At 49.5% G+C, this 25,251-nt stretch overlaps 8 protein-coding genes across 8 annotated transcripts; 5 read left to right on the forward strand and 3 right to left on the reverse strand.

Moving 5' to 3' along the window:
- Positions 1-2,217: 2,217 nt before the first annotated feature.
- PENARI_c027G06110 (uncharacterized protein) lies at positions 2,218-3,120 on the forward strand (the record flags this gene model as incomplete). The annotated part of the gene is made up of 2 exons (XM_022636081.1): positions 2,218-2,380; positions 2,435-3,120. The coding sequence occupies 2 exons, from the start codon at positions 2,218-2,220 to the stop codon at positions 3,118-3,120; spliced, it is 849 nt and encodes a 282-aa protein (XP_022484007.1).
- A 549-nt stretch (positions 3,121-3,669) lies between these two features.
- PENARI_c027G09310 (uncharacterized protein) lies at positions 3,670-8,659 on the reverse strand (the record flags this gene model as incomplete). Its single annotated transcript, XM_022636110.1, has 5 exons — positions 3,670-6,738; positions 6,786-7,066; positions 7,273-8,203; positions 8,267-8,288; positions 8,343-8,659. 5 exons carry the CDS (start codon positions 8,657-8,659, stop codon positions 3,670-3,672), a joined length of 4,620 nt encoding a protein of 1,539 aa, XP_022484003.1.
- Positions 8,660-9,221: 562 nt separating this feature from the next.
- Positions 9,222-10,130, reverse strand: PENARI_c027G01977 (WD40 repeat domain-containing protein; the record flags this gene model as incomplete). The annotated part of the gene is made up of 1 exon (XM_022636041.1): positions 9,222-10,130. The coding sequence occupies one exon, from the start codon at positions 10,128-10,130 to the stop codon at positions 9,222-9,224; it is 909 nt and encodes a 302-aa protein (XP_022484022.1).
- Positions 10,131-10,719: 589 nt separating this feature from the next.
- PENARI_c027G07690 (putative MFS transporter) lies at positions 10,720-12,339 on the forward strand (the record flags this gene model as incomplete). The annotated part of the gene is made up of 3 exons (XM_022636094.1): positions 10,720-10,900; positions 10,998-11,098; positions 11,146-12,339. 3 exons carry the CDS (start codon positions 10,720-10,722, stop codon positions 12,337-12,339), a joined length of 1,476 nt encoding a protein of 491 aa, XP_022484047.1.
- A 1,259-nt stretch (positions 12,340-13,598) lies between these two features.
- On the reverse strand, positions 13,599-15,256 carry PENARI_c027G07367 (uncharacterized protein; the record flags this gene model as incomplete). Its single annotated transcript, XM_022636093.1, has 3 exons — positions 13,599-13,747; positions 13,812-13,925; positions 14,134-15,256. The coding sequence occupies 3 exons, from the start codon at positions 15,254-15,256 to the stop codon at positions 13,599-13,601; spliced, it is 1,386 nt and encodes a 461-aa protein (XP_022484034.1).
- A 518-nt stretch (positions 15,257-15,774) lies between these two features.
- PENARI_c027G01045 (terpene cyclase/mutase family protein) lies at positions 15,775-17,769 on the forward strand (the record flags this gene model as incomplete). The annotated part of the gene is made up of 1 exon (XM_022636032.1): positions 15,775-17,769. The coding sequence occupies one exon, from the start codon at positions 15,775-15,777 to the stop codon at positions 17,767-17,769; it is 1,995 nt and encodes a 664-aa protein (XP_022484109.1).
- A 1,075-nt stretch (positions 17,770-18,844) lies between these two features.
- PENARI_c027G08246 (uncharacterized protein) lies at positions 18,845-20,394 on the forward strand (the record flags this gene model as incomplete). The annotated part of the gene is made up of 2 exons (XM_022636103.1): positions 18,845-19,069; positions 19,123-20,394. The coding sequence occupies 2 exons, from the start codon at positions 18,845-18,847 to the stop codon at positions 20,392-20,394; spliced, it is 1,497 nt and encodes a 498-aa protein (XP_022484071.1).
- A 966-nt stretch (positions 20,395-21,360) lies between these two features.
- PENARI_c027G02562 (ABC transporter ATP-binding protein) lies at positions 21,361-25,160 on the forward strand (the record flags this gene model as incomplete). The annotated part of the gene is made up of 7 exons (XM_022636051.1): positions 21,361-21,451; positions 21,501-22,075; positions 22,135-22,686; positions 22,735-23,362; positions 23,699-24,690; positions 24,747-24,862; positions 24,911-25,160. 7 exons carry the CDS (start codon positions 21,361-21,363, stop codon positions 25,158-25,160), a joined length of 3,204 nt encoding a protein of 1,067 aa, XP_022484052.1.
- Positions 25,161-25,251: the final 91 nt, after the last annotated feature.

Raw genomic sequence — 25,251 nt, forward strand, 5'->3', positions numbered from 1 at the left:
AATGCCACGTGAAAAAAAAGGGAGGCGTGGAAAAGCAAAGAAAACATAAATATAGTCCAGGGGGCGTCCATACACTCCCATGCATATGCAGCCCGCGTCCAGTCCGCACCTTCCCAAGGCGGTTAGTGTAAGATCGGATCTACCAATCGCCGATCAAAGGTTAAGTGTTTCCGGCGTCTCAATTAAACACCGGTCAGTGTGTAGTGTCGTCATTAACTTAATTTTAATTGTCTTTGTGATATCCCATGCGCTTGGACATGCAAGTGCCATGTGTTCGGTAACCTTACCTTACGCAAGGCAACCGACAGTCGACTGGTCATATAAGTGATGTATATGTATGCGACAATATATTCAAGCCATTCAAGCCATTAAGCCATACAGCCATACAGCCATGTGTTCCATGTCGCGTGGTGTCCAGCCCCACTGAATCTCGACCGTATACTCGTCCAGGCAATTCCTGGGAAAGGGGGTGAGACAGTCGCGTGGCATGGGCCCAGTGCCCCGGAAGCAACGATCAGCGATCACGGCTGACTCCGTTGCCTACCCGGATCTATGACCTAAAGGGGATAGCTCGATCACCACTTACTGTAAGAAGCTCGGTCCATGACTCTTGATTTGAAAAGCAGATACGTACGTACATGTGGATGCAATAGTTCGTATGTGACGGCCCAAATTTGTCTCTGACAATTAACATTTCAATTTACATTTGAAATTGACATTTCAATTTAGCATTTCAATTTAACATTCAGGCAAAAGTCTATACCAGCGGATCACATTTTTCCCGTATTCCTTGGTTTCATCATAAAGTTCCACGTAAAGCTTCTCAGACGGGAAACTGTGGGAGATTAGATTCCTTAATCTACGGTAGAATTAAAAATTTAAGTGAAAAAGCCATTTATCCAAGGCAGAACCACGGCTCCACGATCCAATCAGTGGCTGTGGAATAATAAGACCGGCACCAGACTCAGTGAAGAATAGCGACCCGAACAAGTGCCGACAATGAAGGGGGTGATCAGCCAGGATCGCCCCGGGCCTCGCGGATCATACGCTCGAGCCATGACATGAGATAATACAGCCAATGTGAATACTGTAGATAATACAGTAGTTCATTACTTTCCATTTATCCAAATTAATAAATACATTCCATATCACTTACTATGTGTACAGAGCATAAGGAAAGAAAAAATGAAGACGATCCCAGCTAAAAGGGCTAAAGGGTGGAGCTCGCTTCCACGAGGCCGGGACGCGGATCCCCTCTAACGGCCAATCCCCGATCGTGCAGAACCCGTGCACGGCCCTCCCGAGTGTTCCAGAACGCCGATCAGATCGTATCCGGTTTGAGGATCTTCAGGAGGAGATGGGCAGGGTCTTAGGCCTCGTCACCTTCTATAAGCAGGTGTAATTGCCGAGTATTAGCATGGAGTCTATTTCGTAGATCACTTAATAATAGTGATTGTGTCGGTTATGGTGATTGTTGATTATGTTGACTAGGTTGATCATAGAGTCCAGCATGACTATCCATACTGTAACTAGGTACAAGGAAATAGACATGTACAGTACGGAGCACTGTACTCAGTACCGAAAGTTCATGCATTGTAAGGTTTGTGTAAGCGAGACCTCCTGCGCTTAGAGACGCTGGCCCCAGGTTACGGAGTGGGGCCCAACTGGGTTAGTGAGTTCCTTTGCGACCTTCCCCTTTGGAAACCCTGCGCCGTTGGTTCCCCATAGCCACGCGACAATGATCTCCTGAACCGTGTCATCCCCGGGTTTTATACACCAAGTAACAGAATGAATGAGAATGAATATTTGATGTTCTTGATTCGAATACACGCAATGAACATGTACACACTCCCTGTTCTATCTGTGTAGTTCGCCGATCAGATCACCGTTTATGGGGCGATGTGACAGGTAAAGCAGAAAGGATCTGCACTAGCCGTAGCGAGGTCTTTACCTCCCACATTGGGGTTAGTGCGCATCCCACGCGGTTGATAGGCTATTCAGAGCGGAGTTCGAGGCACATCGTCATTCCCCACGTTAATCTCCGAAAAGAAAATATTTAATTCCCAAAGAGGAATATTCAATTAATTAAATTAAGCTTTGGAACGGACTGTCTCATAAAAATAATGAAAACCAGGTAATTTACCGGCGATCATTCACTATAAACCTCGTGTGTTCCCCCATGTGAAACGCCATCTAGACTTCTACACATCTACCATCATGGATCTCGCCAACCTCCTCTCCCACACCGTCTACACTCCTAAGGAGTCGAGCCACTACAAGCGCTCAGCTCCTCTCTCTCCACCAGTCGAGGAACCAAAATGCTCGCTGCCTTCTATCTCAGCCCTCCTCGAGGGTGCCGATGGTGCTCAGCATTCAGCCAGTGAGTATACACTTGGACATACACCGTCAATATCCCAAACACTAACCAAACCAGAGCGCCAACGTCTCTCACCTCACCGTGATGACATCCGGCAATACGAAATGCCCCCAACACCACCGCTCCGCCCTGGCTCAGGAAACGGCCAAAGCCGCGCCTCGCCCGTGAACACAAAGGCATCCCACCACCGCTCCTCAGTCTCCAGCACGAGCTCAATCCACATCAACGCACAACCCTACGCCTCGCCCGCTCCCAGCGTCTCCTCCTACTCATCCCCCGTCGAGGCCCCCCAACATCAACACCACCAACAACCAATGTACTACACCCGCCCACCAACAGCCTCAACCTTCGCGCCAGCCACCCCAGTGTCAGTGCCAGCCCCAATGCCAACGGCGCAAACCCAACACCACCACGCCCACGGCCACTCCAACTCCCAGTCCTCATCGGCTCTCATCTCGCCCGTGACCCCGGCCTGGCAACACCACCACTACTTCCCCCCCTCCACCGCAGCACCTTACCAACAAAACCACGACCGGTATATCTGCCGTACATGCCACAAGGCCTTCTCCCGTCCTTCCTCGCTGCGCATTCACAGCCACTCGCATACCGGCGAGAAGCCTTTCCGGTGTACGCATGCGGGCTGTGGCAAGGCCTTCTCCGTACGGAGTAACATGAAGCGCCATGAGCGAGGATGTCATTCCGGACGGCCTGTTCCTGCTGCTGCTACCGCCCTTGTGGTTTAGAATGGAGCAGCTGTGGAATGAATGAGACTCGGGATGGATTGGATATTCCTTGAGTCTCTTTGTTTTATGTTATGTGTCTCCTTTGTTAAATGGTGGTGTTCCCTTTGTTTTCTTATGGCGTTGAGTGTGTGAGGCCGTGATACCCTGGATCTTGGTTTTGATTCTTTTCATCGGATTCCCCCTTTATTTTTGGTTGGGATCGGATTATACACTATAAAATTATGATTCGAAATGTATATTCTATGATTTATTTGGTTCTTCTCGTAACGTTGTATCGTATATCATATAGAAGTTAGTAGTATAGTGGAAGTATGGTAGTCTTTGTATGGTTTAAATGGTTTTACATGAGAATGTTTCACATGGCGACCTTGTATCTTATCTGAGCCCTAAATGCCTCACCGAAGATGTTCTTTTCAACCTTCTATACCGGATGTATCCAATTACCCAATTACCACCCCTATAATAACCCATCGTAAATCATAACCATAACCATAACCATAACCATAACCATAACCATAACCATCCATACTGTGAACCTACCCACACCCATCACTCATCCAAAACCCCCCTCGCCAAAGCAGCAAGACTAGTCTCATACCTTGCCGGATTATGATCACTCAACATCCCACTAGCAAACCTCAACTCCCCAAACCAAGCATCAACATCACGAATAAACCGAATCTGAACCCTAGTAGCGGGCCTCCCGAGACGAGGATAACCATCCCCGGCAAAATCCGGCACCGTAAACGCATCCCGTTGCAAAACACGCATAGTCTCAACAACAAAGACCTCACCAGGGGGCATAAGTTTCGGTGCGCGCATCTCATCCCGCAACAACATAAGCGTTTTCCACGCCCACGCATCCTCGCCAACGCCATCACCGGCATTGACAACGAGCGGAGGCTGATTCACGTAGAATTTATGGATGATGCTCTGACGGAGTGATTCGCGGAGACGGGTGCGGATATGAGATTTCGCACCCGAGGCGTCGTCCTTGAAGCTGCTTGCTGCTGTGTGCATGTCATGTAGGATGCCCAGGGAGAGACTGGGCACGACGTCTTGGCCGTTGACGATTGTTGTTATTAGGCCTCGTGTAGCGAGGCGGAGGAAGGGGGACATTACGGCTGGGGGGCCGTAGGCATAGACGTGGATTGGGCGGCCGGTTGGGATGGGGAGGGGGGAGGTTGGGGGAAGGGACGATGGGGTGTTGGTTGATGCTGTTAGGAGGGGCGGTCGCGGAGTTGGTTGGTATGAGGCTGTTACGAAGGAGGTGCCGAGTGGGGAGGGGTTTGGCTCGGAAATCATTGTTGCTAGGAGGGCTGCGACGCCGCCGCCGAGGGAGTGGCCGCATAGGACTACGCCGTAGTCTTCAAATTCTTCTAGGGCTGCGCGGAGGGTGATCATTACTCGGCCGCCGCCGCCTTCGAGGAGACGTTTGGCCGAGGCGTGCATGCCTTTGTGTACTTTCCAGCTTTTGCCTTGCCATTCGAGGTCGTCGAAGTCGCAGGTCATGTCTGTTAGGATGTCCTCGAAGCCCCATGTCCCTCGGAGAGTTAGGACCACGGCTTTGGAGTCATGGTCAATGGAGAGGTAGTGGACGAGTGGAAATCCTGTTTCTGTCTCGCCGGCTGCGTTGGAGCCACCGGCTGGATCGACGAAGGAAGAAAGGAGGATTGTAGAGGGAGGGAGACCGGCGTGATCCGAGAAGGCGCTGTGCTCGTGAGTGTCTGACCTGGCTGGTGGCAGAGTCTTTGTGCCTCTTGGCACGCCCATGACCTTGAGGGCATTGGAGCCATAAGAGGCGGACGAGAAACGGCAAAACCGGCGGATGTTCTGGACAAAATGTCTCTCAGGGAAGATTCCCGGGATGAGGCCATCGCGATTGAGCGCCTGGATGGTTTCCATATCCTCGTAGGCACTTTTGCGAGGCCGATGTGCAAGTACGAGCGATGTCTCAGACCCGGCAGTCGCCAGTGAATATAGACTGGGAGTGTATGAGTGGGATCTGTGATGCAGAGCTGACGAACTGGGTCGGTTGTCATTTGCAGACACCGCTCCGTCAGTCTCAGACCTACTCACGGACAAGGAGCTGCTACTGCGAACATGAGTCCGAGACATCGCAGGTGAGCCAGGCCGCATATCTGAAGTCCGACGCGAGAAGAAAGCGTCTGTTTGAGTGAGGAGAGATTCCTGACTCTTCTCGCGCACTGCATAATGCCCGCGTGGGCCTCTTTGGTTATGTGCATCGTGTGATGGAGCGCGTTTTGCTTGCTGCGATGATTGTCTCTGGGGAGAGTTGGGGAATGGCGACCTTCTTAAGCCTCGATTCGGGACAGGTGTTGTCGGTCGATAGTCTATAGGCTCTGCCTGTCTCTTCTTGAGATCGGGTCTGGTAGACGTTTCGCGTGCAGTCGCCTCCTTTACAGATGCAGTTCCTTTTACCGGCCTAGGAGGCAGACGAGGAAGAGGGAGTGCGGAAGAAGTGGGCGACTTTATAGATGGCTTCTTTGCTGGACGCTTGGCATCGCTTTTCTCAAAACCAGGCGGCTTGACCTTCTGTGCAAATTTGCTGAATGATCCTCTGCCCGTTGCGGATTTGGGTGTTTCGCTCGGCGAGTCAGGAGTCGTCACATGGTGCTTGAAGCCTCCATTTATGATATCAGGATGTGAGTGCGACCGGTCATGCTGTGATCCCATCGGAAGACTAGGTAATGCTTTTCCTGGCGATCGTTTGCGATGGTCGGGCTCAGGTAGGACATCGGTAGAACTGTCATGAGGTCGCAGTTGAGTGCTTTGGGATTTGTTGAAAGCAGTCCTAAACACCACTGTATGCCTTGGGCAGCGTCGCTGACCGTCTGTCACATTATTTTCATCATCAGTATCATGATGAAATCGTTCCTCGACCATTTTTGTTCCCGGCGGTGCTGCAATCTCTGCCATATCGTCATCGTAGATATCGACGGTGATAGTTCGCGCCGTGAGGACTTCCGATTTGATGGATGCATGGCAGCCCTGAGGAAGCTGGCTCATGATATAAGCGCGGATGTCCTCATCAGATACCTGCTGCTGACCATCCAAAGGAATTGAGAGACGAGATCCGTTAAATGGTTCAGTCATGCTCGATCGTCGGACTGCATCGAAGGCTTCCTCGCCATTCTGCGGCACCACAAATGAAGCATTACCAGGCCGGACCAGCTCCTCATTCTTGGGGTTGGCGAACTGTAGTTCATGGGACCCGATCACGTCTGCTCGGGCACCGTTGTCCAGGATGACAACATCCCAGACGATCTCATCTCCACCATTCTGATGCAGATGTCGTTCAGTGTTCTTCTTGCCCCATCGCTGTAGCAGTGCAAAGCCCAGAGACCCGACTAGTAGATCACCAACACCAATCTTCTCAGTACTCGCACCAGGTTCCACGGATCTAAACTCGCGTCTGATAAGCGTGATAATAGCCGCAATAGCCCTCGACGACTCGGTAGATCCAAGAACGGCATCCAACGTAGACAAAAGCGCCTGCGAGAGATTGGCAACGGAAGCCAAAGTCGTTGACGAGAAGTGGAACGTCGCGGCTGCGAAAAAAGAAGCCGAGGTCACAGTCGAGTGCAGGGTTGCCAACTAGGCGGAGTTAGCCAGGGCAAGGAGGTCAGGATGGATTCTCCTACACTCCGCTCAAGCAGAGACTCGGCCTCTGTTCTGCCATGTTCATCCCCACTACGGATCGCGACGTCGCGTCCTGCTCTCGTTAGGATCCCCTCCACCAAGGCTCGGCTTAGCTCTAGGCTGGTGAGAGTGGTGGCTCGCGCGCCATCTAGGGCAGCCCCGCCGAAGAATGTTCCCAGTCGTAGGGATAGGGAGGTTGACTGGGTGATTAGTGAGATCAGCGATGCCACTGGTCGTGGGAGTAGCGTCGCGCCTGAAGCCGGGTGGATCTCGGGTTCGTCCTCTGCAATCATAGTCCATTAATCATAAGGTAAGGCGAATACATTAGAAGAGAGAGAATGTTAACGTGAAGTTAACTTAAGCGGTGAACATGAACAAGATATGATCAACAGGTTCGGTTCCTGGCCCAACACTTTTCTTATTTACATGTGACTAGCATTTACATCATCGCCTTCACGTCTCCCCCATATTGAACTCTACGAATCTGACTGCGATCGCATTCGCCCACATTGCGAATGCCTGATAGGCCCATATTCTGCCAAAGATCAGCCAAAAGGCCCTGAAGGACCTGCTTGGCCCCGTCTCGGCCCTGAATACTGAGACCATAAATTACCGGCCGACCAACTAGAACCGCCTTGGCTCCCAAACACAGCGCCTTGATAACATCCGATCCCGTCCGAATGCCCGAGTCAAAAAGTACCGTCATTCGATCGCCAACTGCATCGACTATCTCCGGCAGAACATCCAAAGACCCAATGGCCCCGTCCACCTGGCGACCACCATGATTCGAAACCACAATCCCATCACAACCAGACTGCAGCGCCCTCTTCGCATCCTCCACATGCTGAATGCCCTTCAACACAATCGGCCCATCCCAATTCGCCCTAAGGAAAGCCAAGTCCTCCCACTCATGCGGACTCCCAGCAAACACATCACCGACCCACGCCCTCGAAGCACCAATAACATCCTCCTCCACAGGACACCCAGACTCCTTCTCGAACTTGGCCCGGAACACCGGATCACTAAACCCGACCTGGTTACCGACCCCTTTGATAAAAGGCACATAGGCATTATCCAGATCAGCCGGCCGCCACGCCAGCGACCAAGTATCCAGCGTAACAACTAGCACAGAGAACCCATTCTCTTTAGCCCGTTTGAGCAGCGATAGTGTGACATTGTTGTCTTTCGGCCAGTAGAGCTGATACCATCGTTTCCCGTCTTTGTTGGCGGTCGCGACGTCTTCAATGGTGCTTGTGCTCGCCGTGCTCATCGTGTAGGGGACACCTACTTCTTCGCATGCACTGGCCAGACCGGTCTCCTTGTCTTCGTGGAAGATCCCCTGTACACCGACCGGCGCCATGATAAGGGGATTATCATATTTCTGGCCAAAGAGTTCGACTGATACGTCTTGGTCGTGCATCTGTACGTTACGTCATTAGTATCTTACGCCGTAGAGTATGAGAGCTTTAGATGGGGATCGTACATTGCGCATCATCCGAGGGATTCTAGACACATTGTTAGTCGATATCGAGTACGACGGCCATTATCTCCGAGCTTACAGCTTCCACTGCCGAAATGCCAGCCGATTGCTATCCATGGTGGCTTTCTCGCCCGCGCCACCCGCAACATAATTGAAGGCGCGCACTCCCAGTGCCTTCTGGGCTTGTTCTTCCAGGAGGCGAGGGTCGGTGGTTACGCTGGGCAGGGTGCCCATTAGGGCACCCTTGCCGTAGATTTCGGTCTGGTAGCTGCCGTAATTGCCGGACATGGTATATATAGGTGTTTGTGAGTTGGAAGTTGAAGATATGGATGCCCAGGTGAGCTGAAGAGCTCCCGGCCCGGATTCGGTGGGCTGATGCGGGGGACCTCGGTCCATTTTGAGCTTCATTTTTGTGATCTTCAATATTGATGAGTTGGTGTCATATTCTATAAGTTGATGGACTCCACGTCTCTATTCAATTCTATAAATTCAGCCCTATCACTTTCACTACATGTATTTACCCGGCGAACCCGCTCCTCAAAGTAAGCCCTTATACCTCCCCACAGGAGCCGGAACACCTGTTTGTTGATGGAAGGTTTGGCTCGACTAAAATGCCCATCTCTATTCTTGGCTTGATAGGTGAAATTGTCTGATTTGGTATATTGCTCGGCTCATTACCTCAATCTAGGCGAGACAGTGAGGAGACCATACCGTAAGCGATGGAGTAGACACATTCCAAATTTGTCAATTTGATACTAGTCAAATGGTCTGCTTCTATTGACCAAATAGGAGGCCGAGGTATTGCTAAAGGAACCTGCAAGCAATAGAGCAACATCTATCCTACTGGCTACTGGCCAAGAGCTATCACTTGGACTAGTCTCAGATAATGCGGACAAGATGGAATGCAGAAGTATATATTAACAAATGATGGGTATCTCAAACAAAAAGAAAAAGAAAATCATGACCAGATCTTGATGGTCATGTCATCGGACGTATAAACGACCAAGTGTCCATCATGCGAGAGTTTAATAGCCCGAACCCAGCCGGAATAGCCAGTGACAACGCGCACACATGCAAACGACGTATCCCACACCCGAATCGTCAAGTCATCCGCAGCAGATGCCATCCACCTCCCATCCCCTGAGAAAGCCATCAAGCGCAAAGGACCCGAATGATCAAGAACATGAAGCAGAGCCCCAGAAGCCGTATCCCAAATATGCACTGTCTTATCCAGCGACCCAGACGCGACCAGCTTACCATCAGGAGAAAAGCAGACCGCCCGACTGGACGCAGAATGCCCATTCATCTGGTGCAGTTGATTCCCAGTAGCCGCATCCCAAAGCCGTACCGAGTGATCATCAGAAGTCGAAGCGATAATCTTCCCATCCGGCGAGAACGCCACAGCACGCACCCAACCGAGATGGCCCGTAAATGTTTTCAGCAGCGCGCCCGAGCTGGCGTTCCATAACCGAACAGTATAATCATCCGACGCGGAGGCAACAGTCCGTCCATCAGGGGCGAACTCGACCGCGCGCACTTTCCCCGTGTGACCCTTGAGCATGCGATAAGTGAAGCCGGTATTGGCGTCGCTGATGCGAACAGACATATCATCCGAGGCCGTAGCGAGCAGTCGACCCATGGGCGAGAAGCGCACGGCGCGCACCCAGCTGGAGTGGCCGTTATCTTTGGCCGCGCCGCGCTGCAGCCCGGTTCCGGCGTTCCAGAGGCGGATCATCATGTCGTTCGATACCGAGGCGAGGATTTCGCCATTGGGTGATAGGGTAACGTCCCAGATCCAGCCGGTGTGGCCGTTGAGGGTTTTGGAGAGGACTAATTCCCCGACGGGGGTTGTCGGAGGGGTTGCCATTGGCGAGTTTGGTGGTGGATTTGGTTTTTTGAGGATTTTGATTGTGGGGATTGGTGCGATCAGCACGTCGAGCTGAGGAGAGAGCTCTGTCGAGAGCAGATTAGGGAGCTGGATATGAAGCCTTGTCGCGCAGCGCGTGAAGGCTCATAGTGAGATTGAGTCACAGGGAACGGGCGAGTAGGGTGTAAGACTTCTCTATAGAAACTGGAGAGACATTGATTCCAAGATGGCTCTCCTGCAGAATATGACCGAAATTGCTTAGTCATCTGGCTAGACCTCATCCGGCCCCAAGGATGGCCAAGTGACAGCCTAGAACTGCCAAGTAACAGAAGGACAAACAAAGTACAGAACAGAAGTACAGTTGATTGACAATCGACTGACAGCAGGTTGGTGAGATTATGCCTGAGGCAACATTCTGAATATCCCTTATTGACATGTGCCGCCTCTTAGTCAAACCCCCTTATCTGTAAGTCCCTGGGGATCATTTGCTTGGCACTTGGCAACCTTAAAAATACTCTGTTCCGCCCGGAATCAGATATCATGTCCTCTACTTCTCTTTGGGTGTAACTTACTTTCCTTACTGATCCCCATGGACCGGTCTAAGGCCGACATCAGCCCATCCAGGCACGAGACAGCATCGGATGCAGAATCCCCAAGCTCAGTGCCGACCCTGGATGAGGAACAGGCCGAGCGGACAGTGATACGGAAGATTGATATCCACATCCTCCCTTTCGTCGTCCTGTTATATCTCTTCAGTTTCCTAGATCGAGGTAAGTGATACCAGACGGGGTCTGACTCACCCCTTGTTTCAATCCCGACCAGCCAATATTGACACAATTGAGGACAATTACTAACCCACCTACACAGTCAACATTGGCAATGCACGCCTATACGGGTTAGAAGAGGATCTAGGCCTAGTCGGTGACCAGTATCAAATCGCCGTATCCATCCTATTCGTAACATACTGCGTACGCAGATCCCGCCCCCAACCCCAAACACACGCTAACCCCACCAGTTCTTCGAGGTTCCCTCCAACCTCGTGATCAAAAAGCTAAGACCATCCCGCTACATCGCAACCATCTCAGTCCTGTGGGGGATAATCGCGACCCTCACAGGAATTACTCAAAGCTATGGCGGCCTTATCGCCTGCCGCATCCTACTGGGCGTCGTCGAAGCAGGACTCTTCCCAGGCTTCATGACCTACCTCACCCTCTTCTACGGGAAACGTGAGATCGCCCTGCGAACTGGCTACCTCTTCAGCAGCGCAGCCATAGCCGGCGCGTTCGGTGGTTTACTCGCATACGGCATCGGGTTCATGGATGGTATCTGCGGACTACGAGGCTGGCGCTGGATCATGATTATCGAAGGGATGCCGACTGTCATTCTCGGGGTAGCGACCTGGTTTGGGTTAGCAGATGACCCGGACACGGCGTACTACTTGAACAAAGAAGAGCGCGAGCTCGTTGCGCGTCGGCGGGGTCGCCATGTTGGGCAGACGGAGTCTGCACAGAAGTTCCACTGGGCGGATGTTAAGGACGGGGCGCTGGATTGGAAGATCTGGGCGTTTTCCGTTGGCCAGTTTGGTGTTGATACTATGCTTTACGGGTATAGTACTTTCCTTCCGACTATTATTAAGGGTATGGGGAATTGGTCGACTCCTGAGGTTCAGGCGTTGACTATTCCTTGTTATGCATTGGGTGCTATTGTCTATCTGGGGATTGCCTGGTTGAGTGATCGCACCCAGCACCGTGCTTTCTTTGTGTGTCTGTTCAGTGTGATATCTGTTGTTGGGTATGGAATCCTGATCTCGGACTCGTCCTCGGGTGTGCATTACTTTGGTGCCTTGATGGTTGCACTGGGGTTGTATGTCACTGTCGGATTGCCGCTCGCCTGGTTACCCACCAACCTGCCGCGATATGGAAAGCGCACTTTTGCCACGGGTCTGCAGCTTACTTTTGGCAATATCAGTGGTGTCATGTCCCCTTTCTTGTACAAGACCTCCGAGGGTCCGCGTTTCGTCCGAGGAAACGCTGTTACTCTGGGCTTGGTGGGATTTGCAGGTATCCTTTACGGCGCCATGTGGGCTTGCTATCGCTTTATCAACAAGCGCAGAGTTCAAGGTCTAGAAGATGAGAAGATCTCATCGTTGACCGAGGAAGATATTCAGGAAATGGGTGATCGCAACCCCAGATTCCTTTACAGCACTTGAGTTTTATGATTGGGGATCTGTTTCTCCTCATCCAGCAATGATTTCCTGGCTAAGAACATATATATCAGCGACTTGCATTTGTATTCCCTTGAGATATCAAGCAACAGTGGATGATATTTTTACATGACTTGATGTGACATACATTTCGATTCTAGCAATTGCATATCAGCCCCGGCGACACAATGAAGCGAAATGACGATTATCTGTCAATGAATTGTTTAACTCTCTTATCCCCAACTCCCTTATGTATTTGTTCTCAGTAAAACACCATCACGAAATCATGATGTCATTTCCACTGAAGAATCCGGGGTAAACCTTATAACAACCCAACTTTACTCCAACCTCTTCATCATCTCTCCACTTACCAAATATCACCAGTATCACAATCAATCAACATGAAAAGCCTCAGACCCCTCAGTCGAGTCCTCCAAACAAGCCCCCTCACAACAATCCACCCCGTAAACATCCACACCAAGCAGTCAACCCCCAACCCCATCCCCCTCCAAACCCAAAAACTCTCAAAAACAGAAGAAATGCTCCTAGAGCGGTGCATCCTAAACCCGCAACGCGCCGAAACCTGCTCATCAGGCACAGATGACGAAGTAGGCTCCCACAAATCCCCCTACGACCGGAGCACCACAACACCGGAAAAAGAACACCTAGCCCTCGAAGAGGAATACAGACTTGAGGGTGATTCGCTGCATGACCCTTTGTTTGTTAGTCCTTGTAATCGGGAGGTTAGTATGATTCTTGATCCTATGGTTGGGGTTGGTGTTATACAGGGGGTGCCGCATTTGAGGAGTGTTCAAGGGTGGACGAGGAAGGGGAAGGAGGTTTTGATTAAGAGGAGTCCTTTTGAGGTTAGAAGGTATGAGGATGTTTTCTTTGGGAAGAGGAAGGGAGCCGAGAAGGTTAGTGATTGATACACATACCTGGTTGCGGTGAATGGTGAACGTTTGGCTAATTTGGTTTATAGAAGGGTTGAGTATGGTTACCGAGGGGGGACAGGTGGGTTTTGATCTATTGGATTAATATTAAGTCATCAAATTGGATTATATGACACTTTCTTTGTGGTTGTATGACAATCTCTTGCTGTCGTGAGATTATTCTGATGGGCGAAGACACCGAGAGGGGGAGAAAGAGAGGGAAACAGGATAATCTATTGTCTATGAAGATGTATGAGGCTATATGACTAGGAAACAATGAGAATCTACGGCAAGCTAAGACAGCACTGTGCATGCCTTTGTATCCTGACATATTCACTCTAGTCCGACTAGAACCCCATTCTCGTTCTCGAGCGTCATGCTAATTCTCTCCGTCCATTCTTTAGTGTTGTAATTGGAGACAGATGAAAACGTTTGAAACATGCGAGTCACGATGTATGTCAGCACAATCACCGCATATTGCTCTAAAACCGAATCAGTCAGCATGATTCGCAGAATAAAAAGAGAGACAAAGGGGGAGAGACTTACGACCTGGGCAGATCCTCGGGCCCTTATTAAATGGAATGTAGCCAGGCATTTCAGGGCTTAAATCCTCCCAACGCTCAGGATAAAACTTCTCGGGGTCATCTCCAAATTCCTTCCCTAAACGATGTCTAGCCCAAGTGGAAAACACCACGATATCACCTTTTCGTACGAGAACTGGCAACCTCCCATCAGCTCCACCACCGGTTGGTAACGTCGAATGTTTGTTTGCTACTCTCGCATTGAGTACTACTGCAGGAAAAAGTCGCATTGCTTCGTAAGGAAGAATGTCAGTGTACAAATGGAATATTTGAAACAGCTTTCTCACCTTCTTGAATCACCCACCGGACATAATGCAAACTTCCAAGTTGGCCCCACGTTGGAGGAGTTGATCCAACGGTAGCGATGATACTTGCTCGCAGTTTCTTCAGGGCGCGATCGTCCTGGGCCAGGCAAAAGAAAAGACCCGAAAGAGTTGTGCTCATGCTGTCATTTGCAAGGAGAATGCTTAGAGCCTGATCGGTGCACTGGGAAATCTCCCTATCTCTCATATTGAAAGCAGACGCAGGAGGTATTCCGTCATTCTTCTCATTGTTGCTGATCTGTTGCTCGACTTGCCGGGTGGCATAACGTGTCACATATTCTCGCGCCCTTAGACAAGACTGGTGAAAGCGTTCCTTTGGAAAGAAGCGGCGCAGAGGACCACGAAAACCATCCTGGACGATGCGTTCCTTGAGAAATAGCAGATCTTCTACAAAACGCTTCTTTTCTTTCGATTGACTGAAACTCTGGGCATCAACAGACTCACCCAGAGAGAATTGAGTCTGCATGTCCAAAGATAGAGCAAATGTACAGGATTGAACGTCAAAGGCCTGTCCTTTTGGAGGAACACGTCGAAGGAAGGCCTGGAAGTGCTGTTCGCACGAGTCCAGATGAATGATCTTGCGAAGATTAGACAGCCGACTCCGCAACTGATCTCGACTTTTCTTCCAGTCGGGACCATCAAGGGTGAAGATACCATGCGGGGTGATGTACTCGAATAGAGGCTTTCTCAATGGAGAACTATCGAAATCGACGAACGCCGTGGACAACAGATGCTTAGTGTTGTCTGCATTGCAGGTAAAGATAAGTCGGTGGCCGATGACATTGGAAACATACGTCTCCCCATATTTCATGAACAACGCGTTTGTATACACTAACGATGTGCGCTTTCGAAAATGAGAAGCCAACTGGATTGCTTTGGCGATACCAAGAAAATCATACTGAAATTCGCTCTCGCTGGGCAGTTCACCGCAGCCGTGAAGTCGTTCAAGTGCACGCAGTCGATGGACCTGCAGCAGCTTTTGCGCCAGGAAAGAAACAGCAATGCCTACTAAAACCAAGATACATGTCTTGAAAAGTCTCTCTTGATCGAGAGCTCCGGATGAGAAATGCGTCGTCGCTTGGTTCATCTCTGTGGTAGGATATATTACTACTTCAAAGGTTAGGTCATCTACCTAGATAGTCTCTTCCTCCAGTTCTTGAGACATGCTGGCGACCGTATGTTACCCATGTACTATTATTGTCTTCCTTGCTTTCATGTGTTATCTGCGAGGCGCAGAGAAAAGTCTAAAGTACGTACAGGCGAAAGAGATCTTGACCGATCAGCTCCATGCAAGGAGTTACTAGCGGGATGCTCCAGCCGCCCGCTGCCTTTCTTTTGAAGACCCCCTGAAAATTGGCCTATGCTACAGGTGAAATCCTTGTTACATCTTGCTAACCGTGACCATGGCCAATGAGCAGATGGAACTTGATATTTCCCACTTGTTCCGGCTCTCCTTTTTTTATTTTTAATATATTATCTGTACAATGTGATTTAAGTCGACTGCAACATACCTATATATTGGAATCTATAAAGCTTTTTCTTTAACTGGCATTTGATCGTTATCGATTCCTGAGAAATCAGTGACGCCCCCAAACGAAACGTGCCATGGACGTCAAACCCAGCAAAGCGAGCCTTGCTTCTCAAGTGGAGCAAGCTCTGAAGCTTGCAAATGAGTATGCTCTCGGTTCCGTACATTCTGACGGCCATTGGTACGGTGAGTTGAGAAGCAATGTCACTGTGACAGCTGAATATGTCTTCCTCCGACAGGCGCTTGGTCTGGATTTGAAAGCTGATCATGCCGCCTATTGTCGCTATATACTGTCTCAGCAGAACAGTGATGGTTCCTGGAGCCTAGCTCCCGATGTACCTGGAGATGTATCAACTTCAACAGAGGCCTATCTTGCACTAAAGATTCTTGGGCTGAGCATAGAATCACCAGCAATGCAAAAGGCGCGAGAATTTGTTCTCCGCGCAGGCGGTGTTGCAAAAGTGCGCGTCTTCACTCGCATTTTTCTAGCGACCTTTGGCTTGTTCCCATGGGATGCTGTGCCTATCATACCTGTGGAGCTAATTCTTCTACCTCCTGTTCTTCCAATCAACATCTACAAATTTGCATCTTGGGCTCGCGGTACCATTGCTCCATTGCTCATTATATGCCATCATCAACCAATTTATCCTCTCCCCAACAGAAAATCCGCCTGCAACGATTACCTGGATGAGCTGTGGCAAGATTGTACGAACAAGAATGTACCTTACAGCGAATCTCTCTGGGCAATGCTGTCTCAAGGAAACATCACGGGCCTGGCATTTGGAATTGTGGACAAAATCCTTTACCAACTAAACGGACTTCGCGGAGTGCCTCTGATGCGATCATACGCCCGGAAACAATGCACACAATGGATTCTCGAGCGCCAAGAGAAGACTGGCGATTGGGCCGGAATCTTCCCTCCTATGCACGCCAGTATATATGCATTCCTGCTAGAAGGCTACACACTGGATGATGACCCGGTTTGTCTTGGCATCGAAGCACTGGAGAGATTTGCATGGGAAGACGAGCATGGCAAGAGAATCCAACCTTGTGTCTCGCCCGTTTGGGACACAGCCCTGATGACGATTGGGCTCTGCGATGCCATGCTACCTAACCGACAGACTCTAAGCCAAGCGATCACCTGGATTCGCAGCCGCCAATTACTCCGGAGCCGGGGAGATTGGCAAGTATACCGACCACAGCTAGCACCGGGAGGCTTCAGTTTCGAGTACGAAAACAGCTGGTACCCAGACGTCGATGACACGGCCGCAATCATCCTTGCTCAGCTAAAGTACGATGCTGGTTCCCTTACTTCGAGTTCTGTACTCGCAGCAGCCACATGGATCTGCGGAATGCAGAATCCAGATGGAGGTTGGGCAGCCTTCGATGTTGAGAACGACAAATTGTTCCTCAACAAAATCCCATTCAGCGACATGGACAGTCTGTGCGATACGTCCTGTGCCGATATCACAGGACGCATACTGGAAGCTTTCGGATTGATGATGAAACGGGCCACCGCGAAAGCAGATATAAGTGATATTATGCCTGCACTGCGAGTAGCATGTGCCCGTGGTGTGCATTACCTCGCATCTACACAAGAGGCCAGCGGGGCCTGGTACGGAAGATGGGGATGCAACTACGTATACGGCACGAGCCATGCGATATGTGGTCTTGCATACTTCGCTGATGATCACCGGGTCCGTGGAATGGTGAAGCCAGCTCTGCAGTGGTTGAAGTCCGAGCAGCATGAGGACGGTGGTTGGGGCGAGTCTTTGCTTTCGTACCGATCTCCTGACCAGCGAAAGCAGGGATCAACAGCATCGCAAACTGCTTGGGCTTTGATGGGTTTGCTGGCTCATCTTCCCATTGACGATGTCAGCATTGAACGCGGAATCCAGTACCTGGTGTCATCACAGAAGCCGGAAAAAGGGATTGGGTCTTCATGGCCTGAAGCTTTGTACACTGGGACTGGGTTCCCGAACCACTTCTACCTGGGATATGATTACTATAGGCACTATTTTCCCATGATGGCCCTCGGGCGGTATCTGCAAGGGGCTCGGGCACGAAGCTGAGGACGGTGAATGCTTCGCTAGGGATGTCTATCACCAGAAACGGGGGAGGATTATAACTGTGGGCTGGATTGGAACAAATTGTCGGTAAAGTCAGTATTGAAATGCAGGATGCTTCAACGATCAATATCTATCCATATCTATACTTTGGATAAAAAGTAGAAAGGTCAATCTAAATAGTTTGAGAACAATTTCTCCCTGCTGTTAGCCTTACACCGCTCAATGGTCTTTAGTTTCATCTAAATAGATATGAATTCAGCATATGTATCAGAACTTAATCGATCGTGATACTGGAGCCCCATGCAACCTTCGTTGCGATTACCCCGTAGGCGATTTGAGAGACGGGTTAACTTTCAACCAGACCGCATCTTCAAGTACAATCCTTCTGACAGATCTGCATGTTAGATGCCGATATGACAGCTCAAAGTCCCAGGAAAGCAAGTTATTGGCCTGCTGATCATTTTTCAGACTGACGGTGTGATTACCGGTTCAACAGATGGCACACGTAGATCTAGCGCAAGTACAGTACGATGTAGATGGCCCTAGTAAGAACTAGCCCCCGGAGGTGCATATGCATTATGCGTATAGTTAAGTCAGCCTGGAAAGGTAATATAGAGTGCACCAACCATCGTTTGGCCATGGCTCGTGTTTCCTGCCTCGTGCGCTTATGATACGTCATAAATCTGATAGAGCACATTCACGCAGCTCAGAGGCAAATTAGTTCCAATAAAAATTAAATATTCTCGGTCTCTTGATCTATCTGAAACTCACGTAAAGATCTACAGGACAATTGCGTGCCAAAGGTAAGGGAACACTAGATGCAGCTGCATAAGGAAAGACAAGTTGTGAGACACCGCCTGGAATTGACACACTACTGTCTAGAACTATCTGATCCCACAGACGACTTTGATTTAGCCAGACTATGTAAATTTCCAGTAAACCCTAGGACAGCGGAGCAGGGGGGCTATATGTCACGCCCCTTGTTTACCTTAAGCTCACCATAAATGATTGCAAGCACAACCTCACCCTTTTTTGCCCCTAATCCAAGATTTATTTTTCATTTCTGACACCCTAGTCTATGGGTCTGTTCTCGATATTCGGGCGTACAGCGCCAGCAAAAGTGCCAACCGACCGGATTGTTCCCTTGAGATATTGGGATGACTTGCACTACCTACGCAGTATCTGCCATGACTTTACCCTGCGTTTTGATGACGTCCTAGATGTCTCAAATCTTGAGGCATCACTGGCAAGGCTGATGGAAATTGGAGATTGGGGCCAATTAGGCGCTCGTCTGCGACTCAACGTATGATTCTACCGCAACCAACAAACTTATCTCAACTCTAATAAATCCTCCAGGCCAAAGGAAAGCTCGAATATCATATACCAGTAAGATATGACGAGGAACGACCAGGATTCGTTTTCACAACTTCAAAATATGACATGAGCATTCAGGACCACCCACTGGGCTCCCAGCTGCCGGGGGCCAACCAGGACCAGTCTTTCCTGTCGCCGTCTTCTGAAACATTTGCTCCATTGGTCCGTCATCCAGACAGCCCCAAAGAACTGGCCGACTGGATCTATACCGACCGTCCGCAGCTTCACATACATGTTACCCTTTTCCAGGATACAACGCTCCTCACCCTGAGCTATGTGCATACATTCAGTGACGCCATCTCAAGAACAAACTTCTTAAATGCTTGGTTGGCTGTCCTCCGCGGTCGTGAGTGTGATATACCGGCTTTTTTGCCTTATGATCTTGACCCCCTACGCAAACTGGGCAGGGAAGCATCTGGCAAGAATTATAGCAATTTCCGACGCCTCTTGACCGGGTTCAGCTTGATCATCTTTGGCGTTCGACTCCTATTCGAAATGTATTGGTTCCGAAACGTCGAAGAACATCCAATCCGTTTGCCGAAACGATGCGTTGGCCGCATGAGAACAAAAGTGCTGGAGAAACTGGCAGCCGCAGATCCTAAGGGAGTAGAAATGCCATTCGTCAGCGAGGGTGATGTGATTATCTCGTGGTGGGTTAAGACATTGACTTCTGCACTGAAAGTGGCGCCCGATCGGACGATCATGGTGATGAATGTCTTCAATATATGGAGTCTTTTCCCGGAGTGCTTCCCCCATGGGGCCGCAGGGTTCATCAGCAATGGCTTCTTCTATTCCTACACCTTGCTTACAGCGAGCAAAGTTCGAAAAGATACCAACTTGGATTACGTGGCATCAACGAATCGCAAGGCCCTTTTGGAGCACAGAACCAGGGACCAAGTTCAGGCCATGACTGCCCTTCAAAGAGCCGCTTTTATGCAGGCAGCACCCGTCGTTGGAGATTCGAAACTGCTCTTCATGGCCGCTACCAACCAGCACAAAGCTAGATACTTTGAGCTAGACTTTTCGGCTGCTGTCGTCTCTCCTGGTGTGCCTTTGAACAAGAGGCCCCATGCCCTGGGTAGACCATCATACATCAATGATATTGAGTATTCCCAGAATTACCCAACTCGGAACATTGTGAGGATTATTGGAAAAGATGCTGCAGGTGACTGGCATCTTTTGTTTAAGACCCGAGCTGCGGCATGGCCGGCAATTCACACGCAGCTAATGGAACTGATCAAGATGGAGACGTAAGGAAGAGGTCCCCAACAGAATGTGGATTATGCTATGTACTCAAGGTATTTTTCACTCTTACCTCCAGTGACATCTCATCCAAGTCTGACATATTGATCCATGTGAGATGGGATGCAAACAAACTATGTTGTAGTTTTAGCATCTTTAGTGAACATTTCTCCCTCTGGCGTTTTTCTTCTAATCTATCGTTCCCAAAGGATATTGAATGTTTGATAAGATCGCTTTGCAGGGCGACAGGCCTCTCTGTCCTAGTACAAACGTCAAGGTACACAGATACGTTAAGTTGATTCTTAAATACAGAGAAACCGGAGTATGGAAAGAAGTTGGGCAAGAATGTGAGCCTGAGCCGGTCCACGGCACGAGACTTGGTAAAAACATACGCAGGGGTATTTCCATACATTATAAACTGTATTTAAAACAACACACATGGTACACTCAGGTGAGGACGCCTTTAGGTGAATTTACAATCAGACCGAGGGAAGAGAGAGGTAACAAACGAGTCAGGACGTGAGATGTCCATCCATGGATGAATCTGATCAGAGATGCCAATTATGCACAAGACAACTAGCGTGATGCCCCTAGCTCAATATGGCCGATAAACTGCAAGTCGACGGATCTATAAGACAGGTTCGACTGTGTTGTTTTTGGTACACGTGACTGTGGTATGTACATTCTTGAAGATTTGATACGCCAACAGACGAAACTGGAATACGCTTCGCGAATGGTTGTTCGGAATTGAAGATGGAAAGCCAGGAAATTCTCTTGGTTGACTTACAACCGGCTCATGGCACCTCCAGCCCAGCAGAGGTCATCAAGTCACAGATCCATATCGAGTCCTGCACCGCCAATTTCTTCTCCCTTTACCGCTACGCAAGCGGGTGGCAGATACTCGTGCTATCGGTATCAGCATGCTGCGCAGTAATTGCCGGTGTAGCAATACCCCTGGTGTCGATTATATTCGGGGCCATGGCACAGGAATTCATCAATGGACATGAGAAAGCGCCGCAAGATGCTCGAAACCAAGTCCAACACCTCACACTCCAATTGGTTTATATCGGTAAGCAGTCATTTTAGTACACTCGATCGATATGCTGATGCAAGTTCAGCAATCGGAGCCTTTGTTACCACCATGATCAGCACATGGGGTTTCGATGTTGTTGGAGAAAAGATCACCCATGAACTCCAAGAGAGATATCTCTCTTCTGTTCTACAACAAAACATCGCCTATTTTGATGTACTTGGAACAGGCGAGCTCACTTCGTATATGGATCAAGACATGCAATTGATCCAGGCAGGCATCTCGCAAAAGGTGAGCTACATCATCTCTGGGGTATCCGGCTTCGTGGCCGCCATCATTGTTGCATTCATGTACAACCAGAGATTTGCATCTATCATGATTTCACAGCCTCTTGCTCTTATTCTGTGGGTAGGTTCTATGGGTTACTGGTTGAGCATCACGCAGAAAAAAAGCTTGACGCAATACGTCAAAGCCGATAATTTAGCACAAGAAGTGCTCAACGCAATGAGGAATGTCGTTGCCTACCGAAGCCAAGAAAGGTACTCCAGAAAATATTTTGATACTCTACAGCGTCCAGCTGCACTGGACTTTCGTGAACGGTTGATTTTCGGAGTGATTGTCGCAGGCTCCTTCACGACTTTGCATTGGGGAAACGGATTGGGAGTATGAATAGATATGCGCTTTCCTTTTCTTATGGATTTCCACTGATGCTCCATCTCCAGTTCTGGCAAGCGAACAAACTCTTCCATCAAGGGCTCTGTACCGTTTCAGAAGCGTTGGTCATTATGTATGCAGCGTTAATCGCAGGTGGGATGTTGTGCCAAGCGTTGCCTTTTGTTGTCGATATCACACTGACAAATGGAGCAGCCCGTCGGGTGTTCTCAGTCATTGAACGTGTTTCGCCTATCAACTCAATGAATGATACGGGGATAAAGCCAGTTTCAGTGCGAGGTGAAATTCGGTTTGAAGACGTGAATTTTGCTTATCCTTTGCAGCCTGAGCGGAGGGTCTTGGAAGATGCCAGCTTCACTATTCCACCAGGCCACACCGTGGCCTTGGTAGGACCATCGGGGTCTGGAAAATCCACTGTCTTTGCTATTTTGGAACGATTGTACCTTCCATTTAATGGGACTATCACACTGGACGACGAACCAATTGAAAATATCAATGTCTCGTGGCTCAGGTCCCAGATTGGGTATGTCGGTCAAGACGTTAGTTTGTTCAATGCGTCTATCCATGACAATATTGCCCATGGGCTGTCAGTAGCTCACGAGGTAAGCTAAAGCAGCCAAGTATGGGAAATTTTCTTACCCGAAAACCAGATGCCAGACGAAACTACTGTTCGAAGTATGGTTATTCAGGCTGCTGAGAAAGCCCAAATTCATTCCTTCATCATGGAACTTCCCCATGGTTACGACACTGTGATTGGGGCAAATGGGTCAAGTCTGTCGGGTGGACAAAGGCAAAGGATTGCCATTGCACGTGCAATTGTTTCGCAGCCAGCGATCTTACTCTTGGACGAGGCTACTGCTGCTTTGGACAGTCAGAGTGAAAAAGATGTCCAAGAGGCTCTCAACGAAGCCGCTACAGGACGAACCACTATGATAATTGCTCATCGACTGTCAACTGTTCAAAATTTCGATACAATAATTGTCCTAAAAGATGGACATGTTCTGGGTCAAGGCTCACATGCAGAGTTGATGAAAGCTTCCACAGTGTATCAAGAGTTGGTGAGACACCAAGCACTCCGCTCAGATGACCGACCAGTGGAAGATCTCACTTGTCAATTATCTTACCACGAAAAAGATGTCGAAGAACTGAAAGATGTTTCCGTCTATGTTGATGGAGTCGAGCCGCCAATGGATGCTCCAGTGTCAACATTGCAACCCAATAATAGCGTCAAGTATGTTTGGCATCTCAACAAGCCGGAGCTACCCTACACCATTGCAGGTATTATTTTCAGCATTATGGCAGGGATATCATACCCAATCCAAGCAATCTTCTTCGGGAACGGGGTCATATCAATTATCAGCCCTGACCTGAGTACCGGTGGTCACACTGTGCGATTTTGGGCATTGGTATATCTTATACACGGGATCGTTGTGTTTGGTATATACTGCGTACGAGGTTATTGTTTTGCCATGACGGCATCTCAGTTGAATCTTCGAGCTCGATCAAGCTTGTTCAGATGTTTGCTAATGAAGGATCTGCCCTTTTTTGAGACTAAAGGTCATTCTACAGCGCAATTAGTGACTTTTCTTTCATCCGGAACACGTAAAGTCACAGGTGTCTCGGGTACATCACTTGGCCTTGCAGCGGAAAGCATCGTGATGCTTGCAACAGGAATCATTGTTGGATGCATATTTGGATGGGAGCTTGGTCTTGTCTCGACAGCTGCAGTACCATTGATGACGCTCTCTGGCTTCTTGCAGTACTATACTGTGTCGCAGGTACAGAAGCATGTCAAACGAGACACCAATGCCGCAACTGTTGCACATGAAGCCTTCGCAGCAATCAAAACCGTCACCGTCCTTGGCATGCAGAAGAACATCCTGGAAACCTTCCGAAGGGAGAGCCAAAGAGATAGCCAGGGCAGATATTGGGTCATATCCGCGGTCGTGTATGCATGTACTCCATTACTTCGCGTGCTGAGCATTGCTTTTGTGTTCTGGTACGGTGGCACGCGGCTGGTCCCAACTGGCGAGTACAGCATCCAACAGTTCTTCATCTGCTTTGCAGCAAATGTGTGGGGCTCTCAATCTGCCGCTGCTCTTTTTGCACATGCTCCAGACATTGCTGGTGCACATGCTGCTGCTAACCAGTTGGAGGGCTTGATGCAGCCCAATGAATCACAATCTCCGAATAAGAAACAGGACGACGTCTCCACACCTGCGCCGTGCAAGGTCGAGGAGCTCGCTTTGCAGCGCGTGAAGTTCAAATATCCAACTCGGCCATCCCACATGGCCTTAGATGATGTCAGTTTCGACGTTCTGGCAGGGGCATTCATTGCCCTCGTTGGGACCACTGGCAGCGGCAAAAGCTCAGTGATCAATCTGGTAGAGCGCTTTTATACCGCCCAGTCTGGAAATATCATTCTAAGCGACAAAGCCATTGGGGAATATGATCTAGATGGTTATCGACAGTACCTGGCGCTGGTTGACCAGAATCCTTGTCTGGTTGGTGAAGATATGCGCGAGTGCCTGCAGAGTGATGAACGAGTCATCTCCGACGATGACATCCTGGTCGCTTTACAAGGAGTTGGACTAGCTAATTTTGTGGTGAGTGATACTTGATTCCAGCTGCTAGTCCAGCATGCTGATCATATTTGCGCCAGCTTTCCCTTCCGCAAGGCTTGAGTTCCCCGGTCTTGGCCAACGGGTCAAGTCTTTCTGGGGGCCAGCGCCAGCGCATGGCAATTGCAAAAGCCATTCTGTGGGGACCAAAGATTCTGTTAGTCCGTCCGATGATGTGTGTGGATGTTTACTAACGTTTCTGCAGCTTGCTTGACGAAGCAACCTCTGCACTGGACACTGCATCAGAAAAGCTGGTCCAAGAAGCACTCAAACACGCAATGAAAGACCGAACCACGATTGCAGTTGCACATAGACTGAAAACAATCATTGATGCGAGTAAAATCTTGGTTTTTGACGGTGGACGGATCGTGGAGCAAGGCACCCATGACGAGTTGATGCATCTTAGGGGTAAATACTGGCAGATGGCCAGGTTACAGATGGACGGAGAAAAATAAGCCTGTGTATATCATATCTGTACCTATCAATGCGTAGAAATGGAGTTTTGAAGAAAGCAAGAAAATACAAGTACGACGATCAGTCTTGGCA

The sequence above is a fragment of the Penicillium arizonense genome (assembly GCF_001773325.1).
Source record: "Penicillium arizonense strain CBS 141311 chromosome Unknown PENARI_contig027, whole genome shotgun sequence".
Taxonomy (NCBI): domain Eukaryota; kingdom Fungi; phylum Ascomycota; class Eurotiomycetes; order Eurotiales; family Aspergillaceae; genus Penicillium; species Penicillium arizonense.